A 20,935-nucleotide genomic window follows, 5' to 3' on the forward strand; every position below is an offset into this window, starting at 1 on the left:
CATTAGGGAAGTGGAGGCGGGACCACGCTTGTGTGTGTTCCAAATACCAGAGACCGGTTTCCTAATAAGGTGGCCAGATTTAGCAAATACAAATACGGCAGGTCCAGTTAAATGTCAATTTCAGATAAGGAGCAGCATTTTAGTATGAGCCTAGCCCATCAATATTTGGGCTATACTTACACTAAGACATGACCCCTTGTTCATCTGAGATGCAAACCAGTTGTGCAGTGTTTCATCTGACAACGCCAGTCCGTGGAGCCCGGCGAGTGTTGACATGACACGCGTGGCCCAGAGGAGCCCGGGGCTGGCTGCGTGGCCGCGCGGACCTCCGAGCAGTCGGCTCAGGGTAGAGCGGCCTCTATCAGGGCCACCGCTCTAGCCGGCGCCGCGCTGAGGCGGAAGTCGCGACGCGCACTTCCGCCGGGCGGGCCCGTTGCTGGGTGGGGCGGTGACGTTTGCCCGGAAGGGGCGGGCCCGCCGGGAGCCAGGCCGCGCGGCGCCGCGCCGGCCGAGAGGGGGCCGGATCCCGGACCATGGCGGCGGCGGGGGGCGCCGAGGGGCGGCGCGCGGCCCTGGAGGCGGCGGCGGCGGCGGCAGCTCCTGAGCGGGGAGGCGGGAGCTGCGTGCTGTGCTGCGGAGACCTGGAGGCCACGGCGCTGGGCCGCTGCGACCACCCGGTGTGCTACCGCTGCTCTACCAAGATGCGGGTGCTCTGCGAGCAGCGCTACTGCGCCGTGTGCCGCGAGGAGCTGCGCCAGGTGCGGGGCGCCGGGGGCGCGGCCCGGGGGCAGCGGGGCTCCCGGCGACCGGATGGGGACTTTGCCTCGCTGAGGTCCGGCCGTGGGCCCGGCGGCGCCGGCTTCCGAGAGAGGCCTGGTGGGGCCACCCAGGGCGGGGTCCCGGCCGTGCGGCTGACGGCAGGGCGTTGGGGCTTGGAGGCCGGAGGCGGCCGAGCGGGTTGCAGGAGGGGGCAAGCCCTGTGGGGACAGCCTGGGGACTTCCCCCGTGTCCCGGGGGTTCCTGCCGGGCCTCAGGAAGGGTCCTGATCAGATGGAGAACTCGGTGACCTGCTCGTCTTCAGGAGTTTATTTTCCAGGGGCCTCCATTCGGGTCGAGGAAACAAGGCAAGGGGGACTCTGCGGAGGCCATCCGTCCTGGAAGCAGGGCGTCAAACTCTGGGCATTCTCAGCCCAGCTGTGTTTCTGGGCCCCCATTGGATGACCCTGAGCAAACTCCTTCCGAGACTGACGTTTTCCTCTGTGGAGTGGAGGTGACACTAGCCTCGGAAGGAGACCTGACCGTCAGAGGGGAAGGCCCCCTCCCGCTTCTTGGCGGGAAGGGAGAAAAGTGTTAGGAAGTTTTCCTTCTCCTCGCCGCCGCCCCCACCTTTGGCGCTCATCTCCGCAGTGAATGGGAGACGTTTTTGACTGTACAGACTTGGAAGCCGTGGAGGGGTCAGAGGGTACCATGCAGCGTTCCTCCACCCTCATTGCACTGCCAGCTGCTGGCTGTGGGCACCTGGCTGGAGCCCGTTGGTTTGCTGAGCTTAGAGATTTGTTTGCTTCCAGCATTGTGAAATTCCCCCGGTTTGTTCATAGAAGGCTTCGGCTGGTGACATCTGCCAGGAATCTAACTTTCTTCTCCCCAGAAGTGATGCAGAGCAGCATTGAGGTGTAGGTTTTTTCTTTTTTTCCTTTTTTTTCTTTTTTGTAAGTAGACGTTTACATCAAAGGAGTTGAAGAGATGCTGCAATTCTCGGAGCAATTTGTGGGCATATAGTCTGTGCCCTTTTTGGAAAAAGACATTTGGAGATTCTATCAGTCTGTCATGTGACAGGAGGAGGCCGACCCAGACCCCGGGGAGATCTGGGGTGCAGGAACAGTCACAGAGGACCTTGGCCCGTGGCTTCCTCAGGGCGCTTCCTGGCTTTGCCAGGGCCTGCCTTGCCAGCCAGTCCTGCGTAGCATGACCTCACTCTCCAGCAGCTAGCTTTCCCAGCACACCTGTAGCTTCCTTCCGGAAAGAAGACGCTAAGGAGTTCTTGGCACGTGAGGTCCCGACCCAGGCTGCAGGTCTGATGCAAGACATGAGTGAACATCTGCGTATGCTTACTGTGGCAGCCTCTGCCCGCTCTCATTCCTTGTAGGCCCCACACCCTCCAGGAGCTCTGTGGCTGGGGGCTGCGGGCATGAGCTGTCAGCCGGGGTGTGGTTTGGCACTGGGTGCCCCCAGCCGGCTTCCTCTAGGGCCTGCCCCGCCTTACTGGGCTGAAGGAGGGGCTCCTGGAAAGTTTGCTGTTTGCTGGTCTCCTCTCCTTTGCATTCGTCCTATTTTCTTCCCATCTTGAGCTTGCCGCCTCACTCTAGTCTCCTTTTTCCTTACTGAGTTCAGCACCATCCCCTGAATATATTCTGTGTCCCATGCGTGCTCAGGAATTCCCACTGCAACCCTCAACTCCTGAACCCTGGCGTTGCCTTGGCCTCCCTTATGGGACTAAGGTTTTGCGAAAATTGTGAGGAAAGTGTCCAGGATGCCGTGTGGAATCGGCTGGCTCCATGTGCTTGTTAGTTCCACACACCTGGACCCAGGCCTTCCCTGTGGAGGCTGCAGCTGCTGCTCAGGCCAGGAGCCAGATGGGCCTGACCCCTGGCAGGTGCTCAGGGTGGAAGCCGAGGCAGGCTCCCCTCCGTGGGAGGTGGGGGCGCTGGTCTTGGCCATGGCTGACAGAGGTCCTGGGGTGGTGGACCCCCACGTTCTGGGCCTCTTTCCTGGCTGCGTCTTTCTCAAGGGTCGGTTCCTGCTGTTTGCATCTTGCTCTCCAGCTTGCTCTGGTCCCTGGTGTTACTGCAGGAGTCCTGATGAGGCTGCAAGCCCCCCAGGGCAGCCCACCTGCACCTTACAGGCAGGCAGTGGGAGGGGGCGCAGAGGGCCAGCCCACAGTTACCCAAGGTCCCAGGTCAGGAGGGTGACATGCTGGCTCGGGTCATGCTTTCCTACTCCTACTGCTCCCCCTCCGCCCTGCTCCCGTCCCCGGTGGCCCTGGCCCTATCTGTAAAATGCTCCCTGCTTCTGCTGTCCCCCCACCCCGCTCCCGTCCCCCATGGCCCTGGCCATCTGTAAGATGCTCCCTGCTGCTGCTGTCCCCATCTGGGCTCCTTGGAGGTCTAGGCTCTCTAGATGGCCCTGGGAGCCAACCCCAGGGTCCCCCTCCCCACGTGTGGGCAGGCCCTCACCGCTGTCCTTTTGTGTGCCCATGACATGCTGGGGAGTGTAGAGCAGCAAGGCCCCAGGCAGACACCACACCTGTCCCTGTAGGGGGTCTTGGGGGCCTCCTGTTCCTAAGCAGGCCTCACCCCATTTGCCTCTCGCTCTCCTTGGGGCCTAGCTTGGCCGTCTCCAGGGCTCACGTAGAGTGCCCTTCCCCCCATCATTTGCTGCACAGCCCATCCCCAAGCCTCTCCCCATGGGTTCTGTACTTCTGTCCTCAGACACGTGACCCTCTCCTGCTGGGGCGGCCTAGACCTGTTGTCTCCCTCTGTAGCCCCAGCCATCTCCCCCCTGCCCCCACGTCCCAACCCAGCCATTTCCCTCCAGCCACCAAGTCCCACCCCAGGCATCTCCCCCAGGCCCCCAAGTCCCCTACCCACAGCCATCTTCCCCTGGCCTCCACGTCCCCTACGTCCCCTACTCCCAGCCTGGCTGTGCTGGAACCACCAGGCGGGGGAGGGTCTTGCTGTTTGGCTCCTTAGTGGACCGTGCCTGACTCCACCCTGGCCACTGTGCTGTGGGGCGCAGCCTTGTCCAGCCCCCTCCTCACCCTCAGGGAGGGCGATGCTGGCCATGCCAGGCTGCACTGCTGTCCCACTGCCCGCTCCTGAGGTCTGGGCGGCCAGTCCTGGTCTCCCTGCCTGTCTGAGGATGGGCAGCCTCAGGCCCCCACCATCAGGTGGTATTTCTCACTCCGGCCCCAAACCTGCACGCCCTCCTGCTCCAGTGATTGTGGCCTTGGGCCCACCTTGCTCACAGCCATTGTTCTTTCACAAGCCTCTTCCTGTTCCTGAGCCCACCCAGTGTCTCCTTTCCCCTGTCTCGTTGCTCCGCTTAGGTGCCCTGCCTAGGTGACCCCTCCCAGCTGTTCAGGAGGGACGAATACTCTGGGTCTTGCTGCCCCTGGTGCTCGGAGTACCTGCTCTAGCTGCTGTGCAGATGGACGCCCATCTAGACTCCATATGGGGCATGTGGCCCTCCTGTGCTGGCCCACCCTGGGTCCTTCATCTGGGTGCTGTCAGTGCACCTGGGATCTGCCCGGCCTGGCCCTGCCTCTGCCCAGCTCCCCACAGCTCCTCCACCCCCAGCTGCTCCCTGGCCTCAGAGAGGCTGCCTTGACCGAGTCCGCCAGCCCCACCAGTGCCGTCCCACATAGGTTTCTTGGGACTTGCGATGTGCTAGCATCGCATGGGGCATGGGTGCCTCCAGGCGGCAAGGACAGAGGAGTGTATGTGCTCCTCAGCGGGGCCTGGCCCTGTGCCCGCACACGGGTGGCACTCGGGGGACGCACCAGTGGAGGTTGGCTGCGTGTTAGGGGTGCCTGGGATGCCCCTGTGCCCGCAGTCTGAGTCGCCGCCACCCACGGTGGATGAGGGCGTGCGGCTGAAAGGAGGGGTGCCAAAGTGGGGAGGTGGGGCTGGGGACGCCCCTGGCACGGGTTTCCTCTGGGGAAGGAAGTCGTTTCTCCTCGGAGTCTGATGGGCTTGGATGCTTTTTGGCAGCCTTGGGGCCTCCCTCACAGGCTGCTCGCCTGGCCACCTCACAGGCAGACACTGGCTTCCTCGCCCGCCTGCCTGCTGCTTCGGGAGCTGTGGTGGGGAAGTGGCCCTGTCTGGTTCCCGGGAGTCCCGGTACTCAGCTCCCCGAGGAGGCTCGCGATCTGCGTCCCAGCAGCACCCTGAGTGGCTCCGCTCAGCTCCCCGAGGAGGCTCGTGCTCTGGGTCCCAGCAGCACCCTGAGTGGCTGCACAGATTGCGCCTGTGAGGGTCGGGCTGGAGAGGCGCCCTTGGGAGTGAGTGGAAGGTAGGGCTGGGTGCCAGCTGCCGCGAGGGCAGCTGCTGTGAAAAGAGGCCGCACAAAGCCCAGGGCCTTTCCCTGTGTTTGGGGTGTGCAGAGAGGCTGCTCCGGGGGAGGGGAGCCAGGGGACAGGTCAGGGTGATGTGGCCCGCAGTGACTGGCAGCCTTTGTAATGGGGCTCTGGGTGGGGCTGCGACTCCCATCTGAAGACGTCGCGCGTGGGAGGCAGCTGTGATGAAGTGCCCATCTGAGCCCAGCGTGTGACGGGGACGCAGAGGCGGCCGAGTTCATCCTGCCCAGCCTTGCCTGATGTGACCAGGGGAGGAAAGGCCTGGGCTGCTGCTCCTGCAGCCCGCACCGCCCACCCCGCCCTGGTGGAAGCGGCTCCTGTCGGTGGGGTGGGGGCACGCCCCTGGCAGCACAGCAGCCTGTCCTGGCAGAAGTGGGGGCTGAGCTCTCCTGGCGCTCCTGACCCTCCTGGGGAGTCAGATTTAACCAGCTGCTCTGGGGGACAGAGACACCCCAGGACCCCCTGAGCACGTGTGGGACTGGCTCTTCCTGCCAAGCCTCAGGTTTCCCAGCTTCACGGCCGTTCCAGCCCGACATTCTCTTTGGCTAAGGGGCTAAGGGTAAACTTAACATGACCTTGGCGTGACCCTTGCCCGGGTGAGGACGTCCCCCTGCCCTGGATGTGCACTTGAGGCCTTGAGCTGCTCTAAGGGCCCAGAGCCGAGGCGAGTGACCAGTGCCAGGCTTGGGACAGTGATGGAGCCAGAAGGGGGCTTGACCAACCCAAGGGGTGGGTGGCACCAATCTCTGCTGGCATGGGGGCAGCGAGGGTCCTCCCCAGCAGAGCTTCGTGGAGAGCAGGGGTGCTGAGCTGAGCAGGGATGCCGGGGCTGTCTGTGGAGGGCACAGGGCAGACGGGCAAGTCCTCTGGCAGCCAGCTTTGCAGGTGACAGAGACCCCTGGGAAGGGGCCCACGCAGAGGCTCTGCAGCGCCTGCTGAGGATGCACGGAGCTGAGGTGGTCGGCTTGAGCCTCGTGCCGTGAAGGCGCCATGGAAACGTGGGGGCGGGGGCGCCGGACAGGGTAGCCGGGCCTTGTCACCTGATGTATCCCCGGCTGGCGGCCATTGGTATTCCCTTAGCAGCTGCTTGGAACACGTTTCTTCTCTGTCCTGGAAAGCTCCGCAGAGCGACAGCTGCTCTGTTCCCCACAGGGTGGAGCCACTGGGTGAGGGCCCCGGCCGGTGGGGCGTGGCTGCTTCGGGACTGGCCTTGCCGCCCCCTGGTGGAGAGGCCTGGCGTTGTGTCTCTGTCCTCTGCCCCTGACCCTAGGCAAGCGGGTTGGGGTGAGGAGGGGAGGCCTAGGCCAGGGTGCCAGGGGCCGCTGCCTGCTGGGGCCTCCTAGGAGGACCCTTTATGCCTCACTCCTTCTTAGAGGGTCTGTGAGGGCTCCCTTGCCTCTGAGCCTCCGTTGCATCCCAGGTGGGGGTCCCATCCCAGTCGTGCTCACCACCCCTCTGGTTTTTGGCTCTAGGTGGTCTTTGGGAAGAGGCTTCCTGCCTTCGCCACCATCCCCATCCACCAGCTGCAGCATGAGAAGAAATATGATATCTACTTTGCAGATGGAAAGGTGTACGCATTGTACAGGTGAGCAGGGCCTCTCCCTGGGTCCTGGCCTCCCTGTGGTTGTGGCCCTTCACGTCCCACTCTCCTCACAACCGGAGGCACTTCGGGGGCCACCTGGTGCACCAATGCTGGGGCCAGGCACCTGGGTTTCCGTCCTGTGACTGGGGAGGCTTACCAGGCCCTCCTGGGGGTAGAGCTGGTGGTTGCGCTGGGGAAAGGCATGCCCAGGTGGCGCAGCACCTGCCTCGGGGGCACCTTGAGGGGCACACGAGGTGTGTGAGCCAGGCCCGTGGCCTGAAAATCCTATAAAGGGTACAGCTGTCCCAGGGCTGGTCTCTCAGAGGAGGGGCAGCTCATGGGCTCAGGGCTAGAGCCAGGCTTCTGACCCAAGCCATGTGCACAGCCATGGCCTTGCATCTGTCCTGGGTCACGGGCCTGGGGCCTGGTGAGTGGCCCCGCTCCCGGCGGTGACACTGAATGTCCTGGGGCCGTGGGCGGCTCTCGGTGTCTTCCTAGGCAGCTGCTGCAGCACGAGTGCCCGCGGTGCCCCGAGCTGCCACCTTTCAGCCTCTTCGGGGACCTGGAGCAGCACATGCGGAGGCAGCATGAGCTCTTCTGCTGCCGGCTGTGCCTCCAGCACCTCCAGGTGTGCCCCCCCAGCGACCCCGGAGAGAGCCTAGGCGGTGGGTGGTGCAAGGGATGTGGCCACACGGCTGGGAGGGGCTTGTCCACCTGCTGCTTCTGGCCCTGGATGGCCCCCTGAGGGTCAGGCTGCACGTGGCAGGGAGGCCTCTGGCTGCTGGCGGGGCCCTCTCCTGCCCCTTGCTGCACCGCCACTGGCCTGTGGGAAGAGGCAGGAGGCTTGGGGTCCCCCAGCCTGTGCCCAGCCTCCTGTGCCTTGTAGATCTTCACATATGAGCGCAAGTGGTACTCGCGCAAGGACCTGGCCCGGCATCGCATGCAGGGTGACCCTGATGACACGTCGCACCGTGGGCACCCGCTCTGCAAGTTCTGTGACGAGCGCTACCTGGACAATGATGAGCTGCTTAAGCACCTGCGCCGCGACCACTACTTCTGCCACTTCTGCGACTCGGACGGGGCCCAGGACTACTACAGGTGGGCCGGGCAGCAGACAGACAGATGACCCTCCCTCCCCCAGGGCGTGGGGCTAACCGGGCTGCAGCCCTCCTACCGACACCCCATCTCCTGCCAGCGACTATGCCTACCTGCGTGAGCACTTCCGGGAGAAGCACTTTCTGTGTGAGGAAGGCCGCTGCAGCACGGAGCAGTTCACCCACGCCTTCCGCACCGAGATCGACCTCAAGGCCCACAGGACAGCCTGCCACAGTCGCAGCCGCGCCGAGGCACGCCAGAACCGCCACATTGACCTGCAGTTCAGCTACGCGCCACGGCACTCGCGCCGGAACGAGGGTGAGCAGGAGCCTGAGATGAGACCGAGCTGTGGGTGCAGGAGCTGACCTCCCACCATCCGGCCAGGCTGGAGCGCCCGAGCACCCCTTGTGTGCCAGGAGCTCTTGCTCCCTCAGGGTCTCGGGTCTGCTGCCCTGGGTGCCCGGGGCCCTTCCCTGGACCAGGAGGCTTTTACTGAGCATCTGCTGTATGCAGATCCCACCTGGGGCTCGGGGACCCTCCTCCTCTCCCTTCCCACTGCTCCTGTGGCTTGGCACCCAGGTCGTAGAGGCCCGTGGCTGGCGTGGACCCTGCGAGGCTCCTGTGCCATTCCCGGGCTCATGTGCGCTGTGGGTAGGAAAGCCTCTGCCGTCCAGGCCTGAGCATTGGCCGGGTGTGGCCTTGACGGCAGGCCTGTTCCTCCTACTGTCGTCCCGGGGTCCCGGGAAGTGACAGGCTGTCTGCTGGCCGCAGGGGTCGTTGGTGGCGAAGACTACGAGGAGGTGGACAGGTACAGCCGCCAGGGCCGAGTGGCCCGGGCTGGCACTCGCGGAGCCCAGCAGAGCCGCCGAGGAAGCTGGAGGTACAAAAGGTGGGGGACCTTGCGTGCCACTGACATTCTCCTGTGGTGACTGTGGCCAGTGGCCAAGCTGGGAGTGGGGATGGGGTCAGGGATTGTGGCCAGAGTTTCTGGGGTCCTGAGTGGCAGTAGGGTCTGTTCAGTGTCCTTGGTGAGCACAAGTTTGTTTCTGTTTCTTCCAGTTCTAGCCACAGCCACAGATCCCAGGGTTGGGGTGGGTGAAAGGGGCCTGTGTCAATTGGGCGGTCACCGCAGCTGTACGAGGAAGCACCGCCCCGGCAGCCCTGCAGGGCAGAGGCATCAGACCCCAGATAACCGCCCCACACACTGGGCCCAGGCACTGCCCGCCTGAGGCATTGGTCTCGGGCCATGCTCAGCCTGAAGGCTGGCCTCCTTGTCCCAGGGAAGAAGAGGACCGAGAAGTAGCAGCTGCTGTCCGGGCCTCCGTGGCCGCACAGCAGCAGGAGGAGGCTCGCAGGAGTGAGGATCAGGAGGAAGGTGGTAGGCCCAAGAAGGAGGAGGCAGCGGCGCGGGGTCCTGAGGATCCCCGTGTCCCCCGGCGCTCACCCCGGACTCAGGGCGAAGGCCCAGGTGAGTAAGCCCTACCTGGTGGCAGCTCTGCCCGGGCTAGGAGGTCAGTGGCCAGCTCTTTTTGTTTGTTTGTTTTATTTTTTTGTGTGTGTGAGACAGAGTCTCACTCTGTTGCCCAGGCTGGTGCAGTGGCGGAATCTTGGCTCACTGCAACTTCTGCCTCCCGGGTTCAAGTGATTCTCCTGCCTCAGCCTCCCGAGTAGCTGGGATGACAGGCGCCTGCCCCCACGCCTGGCTTGTTTTTCTATTTTTAGTAGAGATGGGGTTTCACCACGTTGGCCAGGCTGGTTTCAAACTCCTGACCTCAGGTGATCCGCCCACCTCAGCCTCCCAGAGTGCTGGGATTACAGGTGTAAGCCACCATGTCCAGCTTAGTGGCCAGCTCTTGATGGGCACAGTGCCTGGGACGCTCCAGGCCTTCACCTGGGAGGTTGAAGAGCACCCTGCACTGCCAGTCCCCAGAGGGCCTGTCCCCACACCCTGACCTGACCTGGGGGCCTTGTGTTCTTCATAGGCCCCAAGGAAACCTCGACAAATGGTCCTGTAAGCCAAGAAGCCTTCTCGGTGACAGGCCCAGCCGCCCCAGGGTGTGTGGGGGTGCCAGGGTGAGAGTATGGGTGCCCAGGGGTGAATGGTGCATGGTGGGCGGGTGCGGGCAGCCACAGGTGGGTGCCGGGAGGGCAGGTATGGAGCCACGGGGCCTGATAGCTGTTGACCAGCTGTGCTTCCCTGCACCCAGCGCCCTCCCACCACCCAGCCCAAAGCTCAAGGACGAAGACTTCCCCAGCCTCTCTGCCTCCACTTACTCCTCCTGCTCCACTGCAGCAACCCCGGGCCCTGTGGGGTTGGCGCTGCCGTATGCCATCCCTGCCAGAGGCAGGAGTGCCTTCCAGGAGGAAGACTTCCCCGCCCTGGTGTCCTCGGTGCCCAAGCCTGGCACCGCCCCCACCAGCCTTGTCTCTGCCTGGAACAGCAGCAGTAGCAGCAAGAAGGTAGCACAGCTCCCACTCTCGGCGCAGGCTACCGGCAGCGGCCAGCCCACCAGGAAGGCTGGGAAGGGGAGCAGGGGCAGCAGGAAGGGCGGCCCGCCCTTCACACAGGAGGAGGAGGGCGGCAGCCCGGCCGTGCAGGAGCTTCTAAGCACACGCCCCACGGGCTCCGTCTCCTCCACACTGGGGCCGGCCTCCATCCAACCCTCTAAAGTTGGGAAGAAGAAGAAAGTGGGCTCGGAGAAGCCAGGCACCACATTGCCACAGCCCCCGCCCACTACCTGTCCCCCAGGGGCTTTGCAGGCCCCGGAAGCTCCTGCCAGCAGAGCCGAGGGGCCAGTTGCCGTCGTCGTTAATGGACACACAGAGGGCCCGGCCCCTGCTCGGAGTGCCCCCAAGGAACCCCCTGGGCTCCCAAGGCCCCTGGGGTCCTTCCCCTGCCCCACGCCACAGGAGGACTTCCCAGCGCTCGGCGGCCCCTGCCCACCCCGGATGCCGCCGCCCCCAGGTACGCGTGCTGGCTCAGGCCTGCTCCCTGGGTGTCGGGAGGGGCCGGGGTCAGGCTGGAGCCGCAGGCACAGTCTGCATCTGGGTGGTGGGGACCCCTGTGTGATGCCATCGGCCACCCACATGACCTCCAGCCTCCCGTTAACCGCCCTGTGTTCCTTGCCTCTGTGAGACCGGCCCTCATGGCACCTCCCAGGCCCGAGGGTGCATGAGCTTGTGTGGGCTGGGCCTGCCACACCAGCAGCAATGGTGCGGGTGCTGGCCCTGCACCTGCCCTGCAGGGAAGGGGTGGCTGTAGACAGAAGCTGGCCCTGGAGGCCAGGCAGCCCGCAGTCAGCGAGGGTCCTCTCTGGGTCTTGTCCTGCCACCCCTCAGGCTTCAGCGCTGTGGTGCTCCTGAAGGGCACGCCTCCCCCACCCCCGCCGGGCCTGGTGCCCCCAATCAGCAAGCCGCCCCCCGGCTTCTCTGGCCTTCTGCCTAGCCCCCACCCGGCCTGTGTCCCCAGCCCCGCCACCACCACCACCACAAAAGCGTAAGTGTGGGTGAGCTGCCTGGTGTCCACCGGGGGTGGAGGAACGGTACCCTCCCCTTGGGCCACTCTAAAGGCTGAAGCCTCCACCTCCTCTTTACCTTCTGACCCCCAGACCCAGGCCGCTGCCTGCCCCACGGGCCTACCTAGTCCCCGAGAACTTCCGGGAGAGGAACCTTCAGCTCATCCAGTCCATCAGGGACTTCCTGCAGAGCGACGAGGCCCGCTTCAGCGAGTTCAAGAGCCACTCAGGGGAGTTCAGACAGGTCAGGCGGGCCCGGGGAGTCCAGATGGGTCAGGCGGGCCCGGGGCGGGGTAGCCAGCCCGTCTTCATCCAGGGCCCGGGCCAGAGGGGATGACTGAGTCCGGCTCTCCGGTGGCAGGGCCTGATCTCCGCAGCCCAGTATTACAAGAGTTGCCGGGACCTGCTGGGGGAGAATTTCCAGAAGGTCTTTAATGAGCTGCTGGTCCTGCTGCCCGACACGGCCAAGCAGCAGGAGCTCCTGTCTGCACACACGGACTTCTGCAACCGTGAGAAGCCTCTGAGCACCAAATCCAAGAAGAACAAGAAGAGCGCGTGGCAGGCCACCACCCAGCAGGCGGGCCTGGACTGCCGTGTGTGCCCCACCTGCCAGCAGGTGCTCGCGCATGGCGACGCCAGCAGCCACCAGGCGCTGCATGCTGCCCGGGACGACGACTTCCCCTCCCTGCAAGCCATCGCCAGGATCATCACGTAGCTCCCGCCAGCGTGGCCAGAGCTGTCGCACCGTGAGCGTCCTTCCTCCTTCCTCTCCGGGCTGCCAGGCAGCCAGGTAAGGCCTGGTGAGGCCACTTGGCCTCTTGGTTGGCCAGGCCCACCAGGAAGTCACCAGGACAGTCCACCCGCCCTGTTGGCACACTCAAGCGGGAGTCCACCCCTGCCTCAGTGGTGGGCCAGTCTCGGTTTGCATTCTTGTGCTTTTGGGAGGCGCCAGGGGAGGGAAGGGCTGGGATGCTGGGACCTGTTGTTGCTGGCAAAGCCAGAGGCCACAGTGGCCTGATCTGGGCCCTCCCAAAGCTGAGGGCTGCAGCCCGTGGGGCCTCAGAGCTGAAAGCTGCGGCGCCACTGGTGCCAGAGTCAGATGTCACAGATGTGTGTTGTGTAAACAGTTGGCTGTTTCGTGCTTCAAGAATGTTCAGGATTAAAAGCAGACAAGAAATTGTGCTACTTGAAGTTGAATCTTTTTATGAGACAAGCTGAATCTGGGATCTCAAATTGCCTCTGACCTTTTATAAGACAGTTTATCTTCAAATAAATTTATTTTGCAATACCACGCATAGCTGGTGTTCTGAGCTTCTCTGTCTTCTGAGTATACCCTGATGCCAAATTTAGAAACAGGGTGGAGGGGACATCTGAAATACTGCAGCGAAATAATTTGAGCGTAATTATCTGGATCTGGGGTTTTTGGAGGGAGACCAGACACATACGGTAATCACTTTCTGCTTCCAGCACATAGAAGTAGGAAAAATGCTCTAAACACAGCCACATTCAAATAAGGCCAAGAATATGTCCTCAGATCAGAGAAAGTGGGGAAATTTCTCTAAAGCAAGCAGAAAGGGGCTCCCATGGTGATGAAGAGCCAAGGTCAGTGGCTGCAGAGGGGCTGGGTCAGCCATGTGGCGGCATTGGCACTGCCCCCCTGTAGCTGAGGACTTGGACAGTGGGACTCAACTGTGTCCCCTGGGTGATGGCCATGCTGGGGCTGGCTAGGAGATGAGAGGCTGGGTAGGGGCCACCTGCATTCCCCCCACACCAGAGGCGCCTCACAGCTGATGCCCACTTGGCAGGGGATGGTAGGTTCCTAAGCAAGACCAGCTCCACAGAAGAGTAGAGCAGTCTGGGAAATGGGCTGTTTCCTTAAGGTTATTGGAAAGAACTTCTCTTTCCGGGTCTGGCCCTGTCACCCAGGCTGGAGTGCAGTGGTGTGATCGCAGCTCAGTGCAGTCTTGACCTCCTGAGGCTCAGGTGACCCACCTCAGCCTCCTGAGTAGCTGGAACTACAGGTGTGTGCCACCATGCCCAGCTGATATTTTTTGTAGAGAAGGGGTCTTGCTATGTTGCCGAGGCTGGCCTTGACCTCCTGGGCTCCAACAATCCTCCTGCCTCGGCCTCCCAAAGTGCCAGGTTACAGGAATGAGCCACTGTGTTCGGCTAAAAATGACTTTTTTGTTTTGAGAGGGAGATTCGCTCTTCTTGCCCGGGCTGGAGTGCGATAGCGTGATCTCGGCTCACCACAACGTCCGCCTCCCAGGTTCAAGCGATTCTGTCTCAGCCTCCCGAGTAGCTGGGACTACAGGCATACGCCACCATGCCTGGCTAATTTTTTGTACTTTTAGTAGAGACGGGGTTTCTCCATGTTGGTCAGGCTGGTCTGGAACTCCCAACCTCAGGTGATCCGCCCACCTCGGCCTCCCGAAGTGTTGGGATTACAGGCATGAGCCTCCGCTCCTGGCTAAAAAATGACTTCTTAAGGAGCAAGAGCTAGAGGAATATGGGGCAACACTTGAGTGGCAGTTGCTGTGACAAGCACTGCTGCAAGCTCCACACCCCTCACCACAGTAATTGTCACCCTCCCACGCCACAGGAACCACGACGGCCCTTTTACAGAAGGAGAACCTGAGGCACAGACAGGTTGAGAGACTTACCCAGGATTACTGAGCTAGAAAGGGGCAAAGCCAGCATTTTGGCTCCAGAGATGGTTCTTAGCTGTGCTTCATTCAACCAGGAAGTTATGAAAAAAAACCAGTTAGAAATCCTAGGAATGAGGTTGGGTGCAGTCGCTCATGCCTGTAATCCTAGCACTTTGGGAGGCTGAGGCAGGTGGATAACAACCTGAGGTCAAGAGTTCGAGACCAGCCTGGCCAACATGGTGAAACCCCATCTCTACTAAAAATACAAAAAATTAGCCAGGTGTAGTGGTGCATGCCTGTAATCCCAGCTACTTGGGAGGCTGAGACACAAGAATTACTTGAGCCTGGCAGGTGGAGGTTGCAGTGAGCTGAGATCTCACCACTGCACTCCAGTCTGGGTGACAGAGTGAGACTCTGTCTCAAAAATCCTAGGAATGAAAAAGTAATTGAGATAAAAACCCCAATAGATGGGTTCAAAAGTAAACCCAAGCTGGGGGATGTAACTGCAAAAGGTAGCGGTGAGAAGTGGGGAAGGGCGTGGCCATGGAAGGCCATGGAATAGGGACCTGGCACTGGAGGCTTCACGGCAAATCTTACAGGAGTCCCAGGAATAGAAGGTGGCGAGAAGAGGACATGCGAAAAACTGTGACTGCTCACCCCAACACCAAGAGAGAAAACAAACCATCAAGGACCAAACAGGATCAACAATAAGAAATTCTTATCTAGACAAGGATTTACAGAAAAGAACCCTACAAATCATTACCAACAAGATAACTTACAAACAATGCAAATGGTACCATTAGCATCCTTCTCATCAGCGTTATAGAATGCTAGGACATAAGAGTGAAATCATCAGGGTTGGACGCGGTGGCTTATGCCTGAAATCCCAGCATTTTAGGAGACCAAGGTGGGAGGATCACTTGAGCTCAGGAGTTCAAGACCAGCCCAAGCAATATAAGGAGACTCCATCTCTACAAAAAACTTTAAAATTAGCTGGGCATGGTGGCACATGCCTGTGGTCCCAGCTACTCAGGAGGCTGAGCAGGGAGGATCACATGAGCCCAGGAGGTGGATGTTGCAGCCAGCCAGAGGTTAAAGTAAGCCAAGATTTTGCCACTGCACTCTAGCCTAGGCATTTATTTATTTATTTATTTTTCCCTCAAAAAAAAAAAAAAAAACAAAACAAAAAAACAGGTTCACTCTAGGCCCGTTGTGGTGGCTCACGCCTGTAATCCCAGCGCTTTGGGAGGCCGAGGTGGGTGGATCACCTGAGGTCGGGAGTTTGAGACCAGCCTGACCAACATGGAGAAACCTCATCTCTACTAAAAATACAAAATTATCCGGGCATGGTGGTGCATGCCTGTAATCCCAGCTACTTGGGAGGCTGAGGCAGGAGAATCACTTGAACCTGGGAGGCAGAGGTTGCGGTTAGCCGAGATCATGCCATTGCACTCCAGCCTGGGCAATAAGAGTGAAACTCCGTCTTAAAAAAACAAACAAACAAAAAAAAAAACAGGCCGGGCGCTGTGGCTCATGCCTATAATCCCAGCACTTTGAGAGACACCAAGGTGGGTGGATCACTTGAGGTGAGGAGTTTGAGACCAGCCTGGCCACCATGGCAAAACCCTGTCTCTACTAAAAATACAAAAATTAGCCAGGCATGGTGGCGGGCGCCTGTAATCCCAGCTACTCTGGAGGCTGAGGCAGGAGAATTGCTTGAACCTGGGAGGCAGAGGTTGCAGTGAGCCGAGATTGCACGACTGCACTCCAGCTTGGGCGACAGAGTGAACCTCCATCTCAAAAACAAAAACAAAAACAAACAAACAAAAAAAACAAGGGGTCTCGCAGCATTTCAGAGAACCAGACTAGTGGGATACGTGGTGGTGGGGACCTATGGACCTGGAGCCCCCAGAGCCTGGGGGTCAGCCTGGCCTCTACCTCCCGGTCCCCTCCTGTGGGGCCCTGGTGCCTCTCAGATACCAATCCCTGGCACCAGAAGGGAAGGGGTAGAAATGATTCCAGGAGCGTCCAGGTCACAGTCAGCTCAGTTACAGTCTTTATTGTAAAGAAGGTGCAGTCGGAACATGGGACACTGAAAATACACAATCTCTGGTCTTTCAGGAGAGGGAGAGAGTGATATATACAAAAATTGTAAACATGTTCACTTAAATATCCACACAGAATTGGTCTAGGCTACAATGTAACAAGGTTGTCACTCAACTGCATCTCCAGAGGGAGGTGTCTGTCTGATGAAATGTGGCAACCACGTTTGGTGTTGACTTAATGTGAAAAGCCAGCTTTGAGCAATGCATGAGTAGTCAGCTACGCAGAGGGACTCCAACCTGGGACTGGGCCAGGAAGCGGGGTGCAGGTGGAGAGGCAGGGACTGGGCCAGGAAGCCAAGGTAAAGGGAACCACACAGGGGCCATCTCGTGGGGCACGGTGGCCAGCTGGAGCCTCTGGGCCTCTCTCCTGCTGAGGGGCTTGTCTTGCCTGGCACCCAGGCATCCTTCTCCTCTCCTGGCAAGGTCTTACTGAAGGGCTAGGACAGGGCTGGTGTCTTGGCCCACAGCTACCTTGTGCCTTCCTGGCCAGAACCACCCACACCTGGGCAGGGGCCGGGGCCACAGAGAGAGGAGCAGCTTGTGGAGTACTAGGAGGTGAAACCCGAAGACTGGACCATGATCACAACACTGACAGGGCTGGGCTGTTCTAGGAGCCTGTGAGAGAAAGTGGAGAGTGGCTCCGGACGGGACGCACCACCATGACAGAAACGAGACAGTCACTACCCACAGGGACATGGGATGGGAACAGTGGCCAGGATCCCCAGTCTTGGGGCGAGGGTGGTGTCTTTCCCCTGCCCCCGCTTTGTCCTGGGCAGCCCCTGCACCTGATCGTAGAGGGCAGCTGGACCCCCAACACCAGAGTGAGCAGGTGTGGCCCAAGAGGGGAAAGCCTTCCCCAGGCCAGTCCATTCCAGGCTAGGGACACACGTCCTGGGCAGTGCTATCCCCTTCTCAGGACCTCAGTCCTGGGGCCAGGTGCTGAGGGACTGGGGGAACTTGGCAGGGGCAGCCCAGACACGCGGGTCCACCCCCTCTTGGCCCCGGATGGCGCAAAGCGGCCACCTACTCTGTCCCTGGCACTGAGCTGGAAGGACCCAAGGGAGGTCCCGGAGACCCTGGGGCCTGCGTTGGTGGGGTGGCCTTGGAGCCCTGGTCTGTGCCTGCCAGCCGCTAGTAGGCGGGCACCTGGTACCCTTTGGGGCTGGTGTCCAGGGTCTCGGTGAAGGGCGGGCTCTGGTAGGTCTCGGTGCCCTCCACGCCGCTGCCCACCGGATAGCCGGGGTAGGCCTGGCTCGCCCCGGTGCTCAGCTGTTCGGTGGCGAAGAGTGACATGTCGGTGCCCAGGCGGAACCGCTGCAGGGCCTTCACGGTGAGCGCCACCTGCGCGGGGCGTGGTCAGCGGGGTCAGCCGGGATCAGCCGAGCGCCCGCCCCTTCGCCCCGCCCTCCCGGGCCCCGCACTCACCCAGCTGAGGATGGAGAAGAAGCTGAAGGCGATGGCGGCCCGCGCAGCGTCCCCCGCCTGCGTCGTGGCCGGCCCTGGCGCCGTGCGCTGCCACTGATTGGTGAGGAAGCAGAAGCCCACGAACCACAGGAAGGACCAGAGTCCTGCGAACAGTGCGGCGCGTCAGGGCGACGCTCCACGCGGTGGCCCACGGCGGCCTCGCCCGGAGGAGGAAAGGTCGGTGGGCCCGAGGCTTGGGGCGCCTCACCTGGGCTCGCCGCGTGGCGCGAGGTCCCGCCTCCCTCTCCTGCGCTGACCCCGCCCACCCGGGAGCGCCAGACCCGTTCCGCGCCCAGGCTCCGCCCAGACCCGGGCCCCGCCTACCTAGAAAGTCCCGCGGCGCTCCCCGTCCAGGCTCCGCCCCCTCCCCGCCCACCCGGGAGGCCCATTGACACTCCCTGCCTCAGTCCCCGCCCCTCGTCACGGCCACGCCCAGCTAGAAACTCCAGCGGCGTTCCCCGCCCAGGCCCCGCCCCCTCCCCGCCCACCCGGGAGGCTCTCCGCGCTCACCGCCCCGGCCCCCAGCTCCCCGTCCCGGCCCCGCCCACCTGAGAAGCCCAGGTCCAGCAACACCGCGCGCCGGCGGTCGCGGACGCTGCTGATTTGCTGGAAGCGCACATCGAGCAGCAGGAAGGCGGCGCAGGCGAGGAAGGCTCCGAGGCCCAGCGCGACGCCGAAGCGGCAGGCGCCCGCGTTCCCGTTGAACACGCAGCGCAGCTCGGGGCCGCTGTCGGTGTTCACGTAGCCCTCGTTGACGATGGGCCCGAAGACGGCGATGGAGAACACCTGCGTGCGGCGCGGCGCTCAGGGCCCTGCGGCGACCCGACCTCTGCGAGCCCGCCTCGAGCGCCCACGCCCCTGGGCCTGTCCCTGCGTTCCCAGGCCCGTATCTGGGTGGGGGGCGGTGTCACCTCTTCCTTTCCCGAACCCTCGCGTATTTAGTAATTATTGACAACACGGGCCGTTTAGTGAGCATCTACTATGCCCAGACATTGTGTTAAACAGCCACTTTACATGCGTCCCCTCACCAAATCCTCAGAAAGTCCCCGTGGGATCGCCATTGTTCTTATTCTCTTTATAAATGCGGGGGACATTGGGACCCCAACAGGTGAAGTGACTTGTCCGGGATCACATGGCTGACAAAAGCCGGGGTTGATTCAAGCCAGGTACTCTGCACCGCGTGGGCCCGTGGAGTCCCCTTGGAGCCCACTCAAGTGTGTGGGAACAGGAGCCTTCACCTGGGCCCGCGATTCCCAGGCTGGAGCCGGCACGGCGAAGGGGAGGTGAGAGTGCAGCAGGCAGAGCGGGGCGGGAGGGAGGGTATGGAGGCAGCGGAGCTGTTGCTTCCTGCGCGGTTGGGAACTGTCTGGCCTGTTTTCTAGCATGCAAATAGGGTGACGGGCACAGCTCATGCAGTGCTGGGACAGACATGTCCACCCAGCTTCCTGCACGTGGTGGGTACCCGAGGGATGACAGCCCCCACGTGACTGATTATTAATATCACCTGTAAGTGTTTGGGCTGAAAAGATGACACCGTTGACCTCTGAGGTTCCGTCAAACCTCAATGCCTCCTGCCCACCAGTTCCGGGAGACAGGCATGAGGGGGACCGCTGTCATTTTAACCAGCGCTGCACGGGGCAGCCCTGTGTTTCCAAGAAACGACCTCCAGCCTCAACCTCATCCCTTCGCTCCTTTCCCGCTCCAGCTCCGAGAGACCGAGCCAAGGGGGAAGCCGGGACATGCACTTGTCCCCAAGAGTGGGCCACAAGTCGGGACGTGCGCTCGGACCAAAACGCAGCGTCCTGCCTCCCGGTCTGGTCAGAGCCACTCCGCAGGGGAGGCCAAAGCCCCTGCCCCACCGTGGGCACCGCCCTCCTCCAAGACAGGCGCCGAGGTGCGGCTGGCCCAGAGGTTGCCACCTGGACAAAACCCAGAGCTCAGCACCCAACTGCCACCTCCCCTGCCGGAGGGTAGGAGCAGCAGGGCCCTCCCAGGGATGCCCCAGTGGGCTAGGCTGCTCCCAAACCTGCCTCCCACACCGCCGCCAGGAAGCCCTCCCAGCCCAGAGCCTCTCCTCCCTCAACTCACAGCTGGAACTGGGGGCCAGGGGACAGGCTCCCTGCCAAGGAGACCCGAGGGTGTGTGTGCGGGGGAAGGGGAGGCGCTTCTCGGTTCCCGTAGCCCCCTCCTGCCCCTCGGAGAATTCCGTCCCCACCCCGTCCCTGCTTCCAGGTCACGAGAACAGGAAAAACGGAGTAAGGGCTGCGGAAAGGGACTGAAATTAGACCCGGGGAGGAGGTAGGGGTAGGGGCGACCGGCGGTGACCTCTCAAGGTCCCTCTCCGGCGCCGCCGGCCCCTCCTCCGCCCGCAGGTGGGCGCGCCCTGCCCGGTGACGTCACCCCAACCTGAGGCCGGCGGGGGAGGGGCCGGCGAGGATGAGAGTGAGTGAGGTCGGGGGGCGAGAAGCAGGCGGCAGCGGGTAGGGGGCAGGGGGCTAGTAGGGGCCTGAAGGTCGCGAGGCAGGGGCGGGAGCGGGGCCCCGGGCAGGGACCACTCACCCAGGACGCGACCCGGAGCAGGGTCTGGGGCCGCCGCGCAAAGCTCACGGGGTCCAGGGCGGCCCCTGCACGGCCCGCGCCGAAGGAGGCGCCCTCCATGGCCGGCCCGGGCGGGACGCGCGCCCCTGGCGCCTTCTGTCCGCCTGTCCGTCCGGCCGGCCCCGCCCGAGGCCGCTGCCGCTGCCGCTGATGCTGATGCTGATGCTACCAACGCTGCAGCCGCTGCCGCCTCCCGGGAGCGCGCGCCGGCCGCGGCGGGGACGCGCGGGACGGGGCGGGGCCGCGCCCCCCACTGGGTCCATGCGCGCGGGGCCGGGTCCCTCCTCTCCCTCCGCCGCGCCCACCTCCCATCCCCCACCCCCACCTGCCTGCCCCGGTCCCGAGATGGAGACCATCCTCAGGAACCCACCAGCCAGGTCCCCGGGGGCAGGGTGGGGCTCGGGCGCTGGGCGCAGACTTTGCTATAGCCGGGAGGACAGACAGGAGGAGTCCGCTCCTCTGGGAAGGGCACTTGGGTGAGGGAGTAAAGGGGTAGGAGGTCCACGGGCTGCAGCATCTTCCCCCAACCCACGGGAGAGGGGACCGACTCCCTGGCCCTGGTCCCAGGAAGACCAGATGGATAACTGGGGTCTTTCTTATGGCCCCCCACTGTGCTCTAGCTGCTATCACAGGTTCTAGCCTCTGGCGGGGAGGATCTGGTGGGAAGAAAGGCGTCGGCCCCAGGAGCACCTGTTGAGGGAGGGGGCAGAGCCACCGTGGCCAGCGCCGCTGGGAGTGTTGGTTTCGGTGTCTCCGCTCCTTGCCCGTGGCCAGGTGGTGGTGCTCCCAATGCC

At 62.4% G+C, this 20,935-nt stretch overlaps 2 protein-coding genes across 16 annotated transcripts; one reads left to right on the forward strand and one right to left on the reverse strand.

The window, feature by feature from the left end:
- The first annotated feature begins 461 nt into the window (after positions 1–461).
- Positions 462–12,621, forward strand: ZNF598 (zinc finger protein 598, E3 ubiquitin ligase). Of its 15 annotated transcripts, none has more exons than XM_016929192.4 (12): positions 462–758; positions 6,607–6,719; positions 7,215–7,344; positions 7,603–7,814; positions 7,882–8,129; positions 8,583–8,700; positions 9,092–9,279; positions 9,794–9,884; positions 10,019–10,776; positions 11,151–11,307; positions 11,420–11,570; positions 11,688–12,621. In XM_016929192.4, the coding sequence occupies exons 1-12, from the start codon at positions 534–536 to the stop codon at positions 12,039–12,041; spliced, it is 2,745 nt and encodes a 914-aa protein (XP_016784681.3). In that variant the 5' UTR covers positions 462–533; the 3' UTR covers positions 12,042–12,621. The 15 variants fall into 15 exon arrangements, with proteins under 15 accessions (XP_016784681.3, XP_009428357.4, XP_054524683.1 ...); XM_009430082.5 differs by having other exon boundaries at positions 7,912–8,129; XM_054668708.2 differs by having other exon boundaries at positions 7,912–8,129; positions 9,794–9,866.
- Positions 12,622–16,007: 3,386 nt separating this feature from the next.
- SYNGR3 (synaptogyrin 3) lies at positions 16,008–20,335 on the reverse strand. Its single transcript, XM_016929191.2, has 4 exons — positions 20,103–20,335; positions 18,092–18,329; positions 17,505–17,647; positions 16,008–17,420 (listed from the first exon to the last, which is right to left on the reverse strand). The coding sequence occupies exons 1-4, from the start codon at positions 20,199–20,201 to the stop codon at positions 17,211–17,213; spliced, it is 690 nt and encodes a 229-aa protein (XP_016784680.1). The 5' UTR covers positions 20,202–20,335; the 3' UTR covers positions 16,008–17,210.
- Positions 20,336–20,935: the final 600 nt, after the last annotated feature.

Source organism: Pan troglodytes, chromosome 18 (genome assembly GCF_028858775.2).
Source record: "Pan troglodytes isolate AG18354 chromosome 18, NHGRI_mPanTro3-v2.0_pri, whole genome shotgun sequence".
Classification (NCBI taxonomy): domain Eukaryota; kingdom Metazoa; phylum Chordata; class Mammalia; order Primates; family Hominidae; genus Pan; species Pan troglodytes.

Excerpts from the sequence above, each read along its gene's own strand:
- ZNF598 (XM_016929192.4), top strand. The coding sequence starts at position 534 with ATGGCGGCGGCGGGGGGCGCCGAGGGGCGGCGCGCGGCCCTGGAGGCG. Across the intron at positions 7,345-7,602 it reads TGTGCCTCCAGCACCTCCAG|ATCTTCACATATGAGCGCAA; the intron begins GTGTGCCCCCCC and ends TGTGCCTTGTAG. Across the intron at positions 9,280-9,793 it reads GACTCAGGGCGAAGGCCCAG|GCCCCAAGGAAACCTCGACA; the intron begins GTGAGTAAGCCC and ends TGTTCTTCATAG.
- SYNGR3 (XM_016929191.2), bottom strand. The coding sequence starts at position 20,201 with ATGGAGGGCGCCTCCTTCGGCGCGGGCCGTGCAGGGGCCGCCCTGGAC. Across the intron at positions 17,648-18,091 it reads GCTGGACCTGGGCTTCTCAG|GACTCTGGTCCTTCCTGTGG; the intron begins GTGGGCGGGGCC and ends CACTGTTCGCAG. Across the intron at positions 17,421-17,504 it reads TCTTCTCCATCCTCAGCTGG|GTGGCGCTCACCGTGAAGGC; the intron begins GTGAGTGCGGGG and ends CGCCCCGCGCAG.